Here is a 13867-nt window from a genome sequence, read left to right on the forward strand (position 1 = left end):
ATTCAAAATTTACGAATTTTATAAAATTTCATGTTCTTATGTAACATTAATCTGTCATTTTGACAATGTTGGCATAAGGTGCCGAGGACGAACATTTGAGTATATACGGAACATTTATTTATTTTTTCTGCGAAGTGTGTCTCATGAACGACAATTCACCACAATTTTGGTAAAATTAATGTTGAAATGAAGAATATATTTCAGTCTAATGTTAGTGCAAAATATCATTAGGCCTTTGTAATCACCGCACGACGCGCGACTAACATGGCAACTAACACGCGCGTGGGTAAATCGTCACGTACGCTGACGGTTTATGGTCTGGTTGCTATGGTTTTTGTGGCGTTCAGCGTGTAGGGATGCACGTGCGCTTAGAATGTCGATGCCAGAGTTATAACCTTTGATGTCCCGAGATGTGCGTCCTTTTGTTGAATTACCTTGATTTAACCCTACCCACCAGTGCAAACCTAGTGGTCAATCAAAGTGGTACATGCCACCAAATAGGCAGCTCTCCACCAAATAGCAGCTCTATCCATAATACAAATCACATATATGTCTCTTTCCTTTTTTTACTGCATTTTGATAAAATTAGTGTCAATTCTGTGTAAAAAGTTTGTATTTTGCTGTGTATGGTGATTCCCATGGGCAGCAAACTTCAGGTAGACAATTAATGATACATTATAAAAAAAACATGCAAAAATCATTAATTTGCGGAAGATGGGTTAGTTTCTGGTAATCTTTACGTGCTGCTTTCCAGGAATCTTATCAACTTTTCTAGGACTACTTTACCTTAAATTAATTTTGGTATTAACATTTACAAATTTGGCTCTATGTTGAATACAAAATGTTAATTTATTCATCAATACAGTACTATATTTTATAGATTTTAATACGATAAACTTCTTTAAAATCATAATTTAAATACTGAATTTTATAGGCAAGTATATAGCTATTTATTTATAACATTAATGTTACCAGTATTACCTCCTTCAAAATAATGGTACTTGTTAATATCTAGGAATTAGTAATACCACCAGTCTCCACATTCCTTTGAGCATCAATTTCTGATAATGATGAGTAAAATAATTATGCAATCTACAATTTCTGACAATCAATAATAAACCGAAATTTGGACTATCGCTCTAATTTCTTCAACAACCTTGTCATCTCTGATGAAATCTTCGGTAAATTATTGATTTTTTTCCCGGAATTTGAGGCTTGCAAATTCTAATGAAATTATAATTAAGCTTGCGTCAGGAAATTCATTTTATGCTACATTAATTTGAATGATAGATTCTGGAATTTGCAATTTGTTCGGTAATTATGGTTAATTTGGAATATTTTGTCTTTAAAGATTAATGTCATGCATATATTTATACATAAAAAATTTCATTGAAATCCATCATGTGGAAAATTTCAGCATCCACATCATCTTGGAGTGACAATGTAATTAATATTCACCAACAGCTGATTCAAGTGAGGCCCAGCCAACCTGGTGCCCCACCCCTCCTCCTACCTAAATTTTCCAAAATTACAATTAAAATGGAGAAAAAAGAACATTACTGTATAATCAAAGTCTGAGAGTGCCATTTCTGGCTATCTAGAGATGCCATAATCATAAATGCTAGGCTGAGGTGGTCTAGACCCCCTTGGACACCCTCTACTTCAAGTTCCTGGATCTGCCATTGTTCACATTCATTTTGGAGTGGACAATGTCATTTTTCGAAAATCCATCTGGGAGTGACAAATTAACTTCTATCTTGGTTGATGATAACAAATTTTGCATATATTCTTCAAGTGGACAAATCAAATCCAGCTGGTAGTGGACAATAACATTATTCACACCCATCCTGTTTGGAGTGGACATTATCCCTATGCAAATCCACTTGCAAGTGAACGATGCAATAAAAATAAACATTATAATCACATTATTACAGCTGTTATGACTATAACTAAATTTGATATATAAATATATATATATTTTTTATATTATTGCTCTATTTTTTATCATTATTAGGCTTAAAGAATGTGTTGTGCAAAGCCTGACCAGTCGAAAATCTTGAAAACTAGGGTGGGCATTAATCTTTGCACTGTTTTCCATAGAGGATCCTGAAATACGTATGTGGTGTTTGAAAAAGCTAATTTTCAAGCTTCAATTATTAAATTTGATGTCATATAATGATGGGTTATTGCCCTATGGATTAACACTAACCAAATGCATTGGTGAGTATGGATAACACTGCAACAGTCCTAAGCTTTACCTAAAGCCCTGGCCAGGCTATCAGATTTTATTTGACCAAAGCCTGCAACATACCTAAATATGGTCATGATGACATCATATCATGGCCATATATAGTCACATCATGACTATATATGGGCATACAACCGTTTTTTTGTCAAACAAGATTTGATAATCTGGACAGCGTTTAAAGGGGAAAATCCCCATTTTAACTGATCATCACTTTAAATTTTTACTTTGGTTGGGCAATAAAATTTTTTTTTTTTGCAAGCATTTATAAATCATTACATTATAGACTATATTAATTTTCTTGCATTCATTTAATTGTTAATAACAATTAATAGCATTAATATGAATATTTATCTGACTGACGAAACAAATATCTGACAGTCATCCACATTAACAACATCTGCATAATAACAATAGAAATCACCATAGCAGCAACCTCTTAACAAATGACATAAAAATCAATTGTCAACCCTGGATACCATGCTTAATATTGGATTCAGAAACTGTTATCTGTACTAAGCATGTTGCCATGACTACTAGAATAAAGCTCTTGGTTTGCAAATCAATTAGTTGTTTTAAAGGATATTTGCTTATTGATAAATCGTTGACAATGTTTGAGAAATTCAAGATAATATTGTGATAGTTACCAAGGAAACAACTTAAAGTAAGGATTCTAGTTCATAGATAAAAGCATGTTAAGTGAAAATAGAAAGAACTAAAAATAGCCGAATCAAATCATTCAATTACACTACCAGAAATTTTCCTATTACTACAGCCTAACTTAACTCCTTAAGAGTGTGTACATAATACTATGTTAGGTTATTAAAAAAAAAAAAATTCAATTGAAAAAAAAATCCCATTCACAATAAAATTACTATTTAACCCTCTCTTATCATTTATCTAATAACTGATATCTGGAAATAGTTAGGCCATTTTGTTAGATGATTTGCCTTTGGTTGTTAATCTTTCGGCCAACCATTTTTCAGGAGTAAGGTCAGTTATAAGGGTTATCTACCTGTCAGTTTGTTTAAACTAGGCCTATTTCTGTGCATTTTTACATATGCCCGGCCCTTACATTATCGATTTAAAGATATTAATTTGTTTAAGGACCTTGTTCAGCGAACCGACTGCTTGCCAATGATGATGATTTCAAATAAAAATCAAATTTAATTTTTGGCCAATTAGCGCACCCGCTGCCACGAAGAAAATGGAAATTTCAGAAAAAAATAAAAGTTTTTCTTTAATTTTATTACACCTGCCGCTGCCTTGAAATCTTCAAAATTAAGATATGCATAATTCTTCCTAATGTAATTTATAAATTTAAAGCATTTAAATAACTATCCCATTTTACAATAACATACTTTTTATTTTCTTCTCCGTATGGATGTTTTTGGCAAAACCATTGCTAAATAAGAAAACAAAATTTTATTTTATTTTCTCCACCCTCCTCTGAATATAGTTTAAAAAATTTAAAAAAATCTTGCATAACAATATTAATTTTAAGATCTTCTTTTTTTTGTCTTTTGTGGGGATCACCCACCTTTTATTTGTCCTCTTTTTTCATGGTTTTCAATTTTACTTTTTTCTCATATTGTACAATGCTTTATAATTCTTTACAATATAAAACAAAATTAAAAGAAAAAAGGAAATAAAGTTTTATAATTATTTTTTTTTAAATTAATTTTAGGAACTATCCACACTTAAAGGTGTGGTATGTCCATATATGGGTGTGATATGACATCATCATACCGATATATGGACTTATAATATGTTTCTACGGAGCTTTAGAATGGTATAACGGTCAGAGTTTCTCTGGAGTGGAGACCATATTTATATTGCTATGTATATCCAATGTTGTATACCTACAATGCAGCACAGTTGCTATAGCAACTAAAGGGTAGGGTTTGAATCCCAAGGGGAACAGTACATTTTCTACATAATACAGTTTAACATTAACATAAAATATGGAAACAAAAACATTTACACTGGTCTATGAATATTAAAATTTCCAATTATTAATGTATCTACATAATATTACTTAATCATCACTGTCATAAATTTATCAAACTGCAGTACAGTATAAACAAATTTGTCAAGGACATTGAAGTTTATCAATATTTAAATTGTTAAATAATAATTAATCCCTAGTTGTATAATTTGTCATCCTCATTATCTCCACAGTAATTCTAAACTTATAGATAGATAGATAGATTTTAAAATTTACATAGCGCCGGACTTATCCATTACCGTTCCATTATACTCGGAATGAAGAAATGTGCCATAGTGGTTGTGTAGCTTGCATTTATATTAACAAAGGGTGTTGGTTCGATCTTAGCTAATGCCAGGATTATTCTTACATTATTAAATTTGAATAGATTTAATTACTTAGGCAACTTGGGTAAGTTTTCTGTCACAGGTGTTATTTATTTCTTTAAATCAGTCTTCAAAAGTATGTTATACCATACTGTGTTTGTGACCGTAGCTTATCTCCCAACATAATAAAACAATGATTGTTGTCAATTTAACATTATTATTTTGTCTTTATACATTTAACCCACTTCCCAAGGATGAATCCAGGATATTTCATTAAGGGGAGAGAGAGTGAGGATGTTTTTTTTCTTTGAAGGGGGGGGGGGGGAGAGAAGGATTTTTGTATCAATACCTAACTCTGCCCTACCATGGTCCACTCACCCCCTCATTGTGCTAGTGTGGTTGATAAACTAGTATTTTCAGAGGTGTTAAATGTTTTAATTTATGCAAACTTATTAGTTGATATTAATCTAAAATCAGTGGTGATTTTCTTTTGGGATGAGGCAAGTGTGCTAAAGCCTGTTTAGCCCCCACAATCTGCAACTTCTCACCCTAGCAGATATTTTGTACATACGTAAAAATGATAAAAACATTCTAAATAGGAACTCACCTGCAAGAACGAGAAGTTGCAGCCTAAATGCAGACAATGGAAGTGTTTTTTCCAGAGGTTGAACTTGCATCCGGGTCGACGACAGTCCATCTTACGGCTAAACTGCTTGAAGCTTTCAAAAGCGATGTTCTCGTTAATTTTATGCTCCTTCATCTTCGATGCAGCATTGGTGGTGAAGTTACAATCCAGTCTCGTGCAGTGACAGTGAACCTCGGCCACAAACTGGCAATCACCGCTCGTGCATTGATTCTCGCGGAACTTGACAAAGCCCGGCTCGTGTGTGTCGGTGGTAGTGAATAGTAGCTCGTTCTTACCATCGTCGTACGAGTCTCTGATCTCTTCCAGCTGCGGGTTACGATTGTGCTTCATCTCGTGAGGTTTCATTTGGTTGTTACTGCCTGTGTGGACCACCTGACCGCAGTAAATTCCAGGCCTGAGACTCTGTTTACAAGCAAAATTGAACAAACATCTTGAAATAAAATATAAACAAGTTACATTATCATAATAGGGAGATTTCGCAATCTTATGAAACCGATAACGAATGTGTCATCAGCATTATCGTCATTTGTGCCCTAAACATTCTATACGTGCTGAATATGATCATTTATTCATTGTGACAGGTATGCTACAGTACGGGATGGACTGACTAAACATTTGATGATGTAACTGTATTTCTTATCGTTTTCGTAAGCTTGCAAAACCTCCCTTATTAACTAAACTATACAATATCTTACAAACTAAATACCTAAAAAAACCCAGCATGAGTGACCAAATAAGAAAATTGACTTTTTATTAAATATATCCATATTCTCCACATTATATAGCTTAAAAATTTACTGGGATCGACTTATTATTTCCAAAGTTATGAGTAAAAGTATTACAGCTTCTCTGTGCTAAAGTATACAATACCGCCACATTCGTATGCTAATTACTTAGTTTTAACATTTAACAACAGTATGCTGGTCTTGGGATGGCAAAGCCTCAAATGGTTTCTCACATATAGCTACTTGCAAGATATGCAACAATTTGGGTAAATACAGATGGTTCGAAGTTGGGAAAATTATGCACAGATTTACGGGACCCAAATTCATGTAGCATCAAACCAACGAATACCCAGGGGTATGGATTCCAAACCCAAGAAATACTACCGACAGAATACACTAAAAGGTAGCACACAAAGTTCCCCATACCCAGGGGATTTCTGCATAGAAGGGATCAATTTATGTCAAAGGGTAATAATTACAAGCAATACTTTTTAGTCAACTTTTGACTTGACAAAGTAATCTAAAGAGCCACTAGGCGACAGACTGAGGGGGTGCGTATACTTGATGGAATGGCAGATATTCCAATGAATGTACTTACCCACATGCAGTGGTAGTGAGCCAGTGGACTGAATGCGCAGTCTTTGAAAGTATCTTCGCAGCTTTCACCCTGAGCAAAGAAGTGGAAACCTGCCTCTTCTGCCTCTTCAAACATCATGTGATACCTTTTGGCCAATAGAAAATAACCATGTATGTTGCGTAAATACATACATCCGTATATACATTTTATGAACAGTTACAACCCAGTAAAGTGGTGATAGTCAACACTATATTAACTTTTATGGGTGTGATATAACCTCATCATGCAAAATATATGGGTGTGATGTGATATAATCATGTCAAATTAGTTTTTTTTTAAAGTAAATAAATAGATTCAGCAATCAAAATGCAATTGTTTAAGTAACTGAAATTTTTACAAGAATCAATTTTTCATTACTGTTGAATTTTAAAGCAACATATTTTGACCAATGAGAGACATGCACTTCTTCATGTGATACCCATTAGCCAATCAAATAATTCATAATCACCTAGCATGCTTATTGACGCCATCCTTTGACTTGAATGTGGATTGGCACTCAGGAACCTGGCAATGGTAGTGACCTTTGTACATCAGGTCGCAATGAGGAACACAGTGGTCATTAGCAGTGTACCTGTAAATAACAGTAATAGTGATCAATTTCGCATAATAATAATGTATTTTTGTTGACACTGTATAATTTAATGGGGATTGTCGTTGCTCAACAACTAAGTTTCTGAAGCTGGGAAGTAGAGCTGTTCTTTATTCCTGGGTGGAGAGAAGCAATGCAGATACAGTGCCTGTCACGAGGACACAAAACCAAACCCTTCCCTCTGAACCAAACAATTTCCGATATTAGGAATGGAAGGCAAACATCTTACCCACTAGCACAACCTTTATTCCAGAAATGAATCAGGAATATTAATTATAATAAATATTAAGTAAGTCAATAATTTTCACTAGTGTATAATACGCAACTATACAAATTGCTTAGTATTTTGCATAAGGCCACGACTTGCATAAAGTAGGGAATGATGATTATGTCTCTATTGTTGGAACAGTTGCTTGAATTCTGATGATCAAAAAAGAATTTACAATACATTCCCCATCGCTGACCACCTCCTGACTTCTGGAATGAGAGATTATGTAGGATGAGATTGCAGTGATAAGAAATTAGGCGTCTGACTAATCCAGGGGTTGAAACATGCCAATGTTGATTTTAAGCAAGCAATCAATATCTGACCTACCTTAAAATGTATTTCTGCCAAATTTCCTCTGGTTTATTATCCCACCTCATCTTTACGATTGGTGGTGAGATCATAGTCTTCTCAAGCTTCTGCTCCTCTGGTGGCGATATGGTCGAAGGTATCGGTAGGTTTAACGAGTCATTGAAACTATTTGTCTGCATACCGGCAGAATCCCCCTCCATTTGTGCGGCGAATGCCTTTGACAAGATGTTCCCTTGCGATGATAGAGAAGTTGGCGTACTTGCTGAAGAGGATGGTTGTGATGTTATTGTCGGTTCTGGTGAGGATGCCTCTTCATCTTGTCCAGAGTTCTCCGACATCATTGTCTCTGGTTCTAATTTGATCTTGGGTCCAAAGTTCTCTGACATCATAGTCTCCAGTTCTAATTTGATCTTCTTGGCTGGTACTTCTTCTCTTTGAAGGTCCATCACCAGTTTAGAGTTTGGTATGTTTGGTATCATGACCGGTCCTGTCGGTACATGGTTCATGGTGACTAGATTCCTAAAGACGGTTGTCTTCGGTTTCAGGTGTTTGAAAAGCTTGCGACGTTGCTGGTCATACTCGAAGGCTATGATTCTTTGCCGTCTTTCGTGTTTGCGTCGATGTGATTGCATCTGGTTTGCGGCTGTAAACGTGAAGTCACAGTCTGATCGAATACAGTGAAAATGGTTGGTGTTGTGGGAATACCTGCAGCCATCGAATCGGCAAAACTGTAGAAAAAAAATTGGTCGAAGTGTTATCATTATTTGTAGAACTGTTATCCTTAAAAATTCTGCACAATAATTTTAAAGTATGAGGAATTTAATTTCTAAAATTTAAATCATGCAGGACTCCATTCACACTACAAAGTTGTACTATATATGACAAACTTGTGAATTGAAATATATGGCTGGTGGCATGATAGCATCATGCAGACAATGGGATGTATTGTCAAGGAAATTTGTCACAAAAATTCAGTAGTGTGGAAAGAACATTGAAATGAGACTTAACAAGTTTTCAGGGGTGAATCCAGAATTTTTCAAATTGAGGGGAGGTGAAGGCAGCTTGTATTTGTTCTCTAGTCTGTCTTACTTTGATACATGGCATTGTATGTAGTGGATTTTTAAAATTTAGTTGCAATGGATTGTGCGCCTCCCCTTCCCCCCAATGGATTCGCCCCAGTTTGTTCCTAGGACCCTGATATTTGGAATGCAAGCATCTTAATTTACATTTCGCACAAGAATACAAAAGGGAACTATGCACTGGGATAACAATTGGGCTTGTGGTAATGGTTGGGTAGTACAGAGGTAGGCATGAAACAATGAAAAAAGTATATACACAGCAACTTTAATAAAAAATCTTTACCTCATGCTTTGAGAATTTCTTAAAGCCTTCACGTTGATACTGATCATCCTTGATGTGGAAGGCCTTGTGTTTCTCTATGTCGCATTTATTCTTGAACGAGAAGTTGCACTCGATACGGCGGCAATGGAAATGGGTGGTCTTCTGACCGTAGAAGCTACATGTGTTGACGCCACAGTCCTCGGTGGCGCGGAAGCGCTGGAAGCCATCATTGAGCAAAGAAGCATTCTTTTTGTGGTAGTTCTCATGAGTCAAGACATCAGATGTACTAGTATACACCTTGCAACATCCAGACTAAGCAACAAAATTCAAACAAATATTTTTATTAATTTATGCAAGAGCTATACAACACAAGATGTCATATTGACACCAACAGAAGGGTGGGGATGGGTGGAGAGGGGTGGGGATGGAATGATGCATAATAATCCTATGTCACAGGATTTGAACCCAGGACCCTGAAATGATAAGGCTTAGTCCACACTATCAAATTATGTGACAAACTTGTGTGATGTGCCCATATATGGGCATGCTGATGTCATAATACATCCAAATATGGGCATATCACTTTTTTTTGTCACATAGAATTTGATAGTGTAGATAAAACTAAAGAGAAGAATCACTTGCATGTATGGTGAATTGCACATGTATTACCTGCATGCAATGGTAGTGGGTATGCTTGAGATTGAGGGAGCAGTTGTGGTAATACGGTGCGCAGTCATCCGACGGACTGAACCTCATGAAACCGTGCTGAAGGGAGTTGTCACGTCGTTTGTGCCAGTTGTAATGTCGCACAACATCCTCTTTTCTTGTGAATCTCTAAAATAAATATAAAATATAAAAAAGCTTTAAATAATCTGTTCTGTACAAGCCAGTAGCAATATTCATACTTTATTACACTTACTCAGAAGCTGCAGCATACAAGATACATTTTTGTCAAAGTATACAACTTTGTATTTTTTTTACCCTGGATGCATTATTTTTTTCTTCAAGATGCAAACTTTGTCTGTACACATACCAATCAATGTATACCATATAATTTCTGTGTTCTTTCACCCAAGCATTTTTATTAAAACAAAAAAACATGATGCATATAGTACCAGAAATTTTTATTCATGTGGCCACTAATTGTCAATCACACAATCACTGATTTCATACTCATTACATTTATTATATTATATTATATTCATTATGGATTTTATATTTTCCTATTTTAATTTAATGAATTATTATTGTTTAAGACCTAGTTTTATTTTCATCTTTTATACTTTTGTCTTTATTGATTGAACTGAGAGATCCAATTGATCAGGTCAGGCTGGATCGACCAACTGTTGAAAGAAATAAAATAAATAAATATTTTAGACAATTAATGTTCAAAGACATGATCCAGAATTCTGTTAATTCCATGTAGGCCTAAACTGACTTTCATACTTTCCATCATTATTTCATCCATTAAAAAAAATATTTATGTTAATTTGAAAACATGAATACTAACACAGTCCAAATGTAATCAATTTGAAAAAAAAAAAAAAAATTAATATACAAAATGCAAAAATAAATCCCCTCAAAAAATTAAAATAACATTAATTTGAAAAAGAGTGTAAGTTACCTTTCAGAGTTATGGTTTAGTTTCTGGAAGCTTTTGATGACATCATCATCTTTGTCAGCCTTTTGAATGTGGCGGTTAACTAACACATCAGCATTGATGTTCGTGTGATGACGTAGCAGGCTATTGTATATGGGTGGTAGCTCATATCCGCAATCTCAGGTTTAATGGTGGCGTTCTCATTATAAAAGAAGCTATAGAAATAAAATGAGAACGCCACCATTAAACTGAGCTTGTGGATATGAGCTACCACCCATATACAACAGCCTGCTACATCATCGCACGAACATCGATGCTGACGTGTCAGTTAACGCCAGATTCAAACGGCTGACGAAGATGACGAGATGTCATCAAAAGCTCCCAGAAACTAACCATAACTTTGAAAAGTAACCTAATACTCTTTTTTTATTATTAGAGAATAACTTCCATGCAAATATTAATTTGAAAAAAACAAAATACACCCACATGGTAAGGGAGTATAGAACAGCAAAAAAACTCTGCCTTCTGGTAACACATGCCATCCCTTAATGCACTCAAAACAAAATGCTAACTTTTTAATGTTTCTGATTTTTTATTCTGATTTTAATTTTTTTTTTCATGCACATATTCCTTAGTTTTAATTCTTACTTTTAGTCTCCTCACTTCAATCCATCTATTTCGTCCACTTGACTGCTTTTCAGAAACACTATAATTTATCATTGTTACATTATGTCAAGTTTTCATTATTCTATCTTTTCATCCGTAAAAAAATCATTAAAATATCAATTCATATTATTAATTCATTTGTTAGATTAAGATTCAAACCAATTCATTACCATATTTATAGATTTACTTACAGTGGTACAGTATAATGACAATCAAATGTAGAAGGTAGTGTAATATTCATGCAAAATGCATTACTCAGGTGTTGTTTTTTAATATGGGTCCTAATACAATTCTAGATCATTAATCTGTAAAATGTTAGTGTATTAATATTAATAAGGCATGTTAACGAGATTATCTACCCTGAAAGCAGAGTAATATGAAACAAGATCTACAATCAGAATCATTAACAAGAAAAGTGAATTTCCGCCTTTACATCGTGATCAATTTACCGAACAATTTCAAATTTGTTTCATACTCATTGTATATTGGGTAATACAATGTGTAATTCATGTTCAAAATGACAATCCTTACTAAACCTTAAGGGAATAAAACCAAATCTACAATATAGATAGATAGATAGATAGAAATCTTTCTTTATTCTGGATACTCAGTCAGTATTGTTACACTGTTCTTCCCTGAGGTCAAGGGTATTATAAACTACACTTTATCACAAAATAAAATTAAAAGAAAAATGTATAAAAATATAAAAACTATATATGGTCTATAGATAGGGTGCTTAACCTCATAATCCATAGGATTACCTTCAAATCTATTCAGAATTCTTGTATTTCTATTATTCTCTATTATTATTATTATTAACTTCATTATTATTATGCTTTTTTGGTATATTTACTTGACTCTATTATGCTAATTAATGTTCTCAATGACATAAGAGAGCCACTAGACAGTGATTTAAATTACTTTTTGGCAATGTTGCCTGGCCAATTGAGATTTTTTACTCTGCCATTTATTTTTGTCAGTTTTATTGTTCTTTCGACCATAGAAATGAAAAAAACAATGTTTTTACTACTGTAGCCGGAGTCTGTTGGCCACTATGTATACCTGTTCATAGAAAAATTAACATTAAAGAAAGATCATTAAACCATATCTCCATGAAGTTGCTCCTATAACCGCAAACCCCCTTCTGTTGGTAAAAGTTTGACTAGTATGAATAGTATGAATATATTAAGATTTCTGGTAAAAACCAACTAGCCTAGAGCACTATATTACTATTCATAATACTATTTGAAATATATTAATAATTTCTTCATTATCTGAAGGCTATCTCAGGTGGCCAAGGGTTATTTCCTAAGTAAATCCTGGTTAAGATGACCTCTGTACAACTTTCACAATCATTTTTTTTTTTGCAATATTTTTGTGGGTTTTAGTTTCAATCATGCACAGCAAATATTCATGGAATTATACCCTGGATTCAACTAAAAGGAAACTTGGTCCGCATCTAGGACATATTGTACAATCTCTGAAAACTATATAATTATTGGATGAACTTTATTCTAATTCTTTTTAATAAAGCTTGTGGAATTACTTTTACTTTTCTTCACTTTACAATTGAAAAAAAAAATAAAAAAAATATACATAAATACATGTACTGACCAACTCACCAAAAATGATAAAACAGCTACATTTCAATTAGAAAGAAGTTACATAAAAAGGATACATAATATTTAAAAAATATTTTACACCACAATTATATTTTTCTTCCAAGATATACATATTTGTATTATCAAACACCTTATTAATTTTTTTTATTTGATGTCTCAATATATTACCAACAAATGCACTGATTATGTTTAAATAACATAAAACGAACATTACTCCATGCATTGTTTGTATATCAGTGTCTAAAGTCTTCTCATTCCAGAAGATGACCAAATAAAGGTCGAAACGTCGAATCATGGCCTCCCTTTCTATCTTCGGAGTAATGTTCGTTCTGTGTTTCAATATTAGTTTCTCCATTAATAATAATTATATGAATATTCATGAAGAGCAAATATTTCTAAATATTCATAGAATAATTTGATTAATACAAAAAACATGAATAAAAAATAAGAATGAAAGTCAATAACTTTAGGCAAAGTATGAGTTTCGATATTTGGTTAAAACTGAAATTAAGATCACACAATGACAGGAAACATAATCTAACAATAATCGCACCAATATATACTAATAAATTCTGACCTGTAAATTAGTCTCGGTGGTTACCAATAAAAAATTCCCCAAAAACTTTCAGAACTGATCTAAGAATCAGGAATTAAGATTCTAGATAAAATTAATGTCCAAAATGGACACTATGTCTGGGAAAAGCCATTCACATGTAAATACAAAACCTAAATAACACAAATATTAAATATACATAACTTAAATGCCTTTAAGGAAGAATTTATAAAGAGGTTTGCAGACTCCTTAAAATTGTGCACCATTTCATAAAATTATACTACTACCCAAAAATATAGAAAGAAATCTCATTTTTTAAGTGAAACCACTCATTTAAAAGAATCCCAAATTAA

The 13867-nt window shown here is 33.5% G+C and overlaps 1 protein-coding gene across 1 annotated transcript in view; it reads right to left on the reverse strand.

The window, feature by feature from the left end:
* LOC117109449 (zinc finger protein castor homolog 1-like) overlaps nt 1–13867 on the reverse strand; it is a 65189-nt gene that overhangs the window by 7424 nt on the left and 43898 nt on the right. Inside the window, exons 6-11 of the mRNA XM_033251809.1 lie at nt 9743–9907; nt 9095–9385; nt 7751–8460; nt 7015–7137; nt 6528–6651; nt 5166–5606 (exon numbers count right to left, since the gene is read on the reverse strand). Coding sequence (XP_033107700.1) covers nt 5166–5606; nt 6528–6651; nt 7015–7137; nt 7751–8460; nt 9095–9385; nt 9743–9907 — 1854 coding nt within the window. The remainder of the gene's footprint in view (nt 1–5165; nt 5607–6527; nt 6652–7014; nt 7138–7750; nt 8461–9094; nt 9386–9742; nt 9908–13867) is intronic.

This window comes from Anneissia japonica, unplaced genomic scaffold, assembly GCF_011630105.1.
Source record: "Anneissia japonica isolate Jap-2015-1 unplaced genomic scaffold, ASM1163010v1 scaffold287719_len1884721_cov185, whole genome shotgun sequence".
In the NCBI taxonomy this organism is placed as follows: Eukaryota; Metazoa; Echinodermata; class Crinoidea; order Comatulida; family Comatulidae; genus Anneissia; species Anneissia japonica.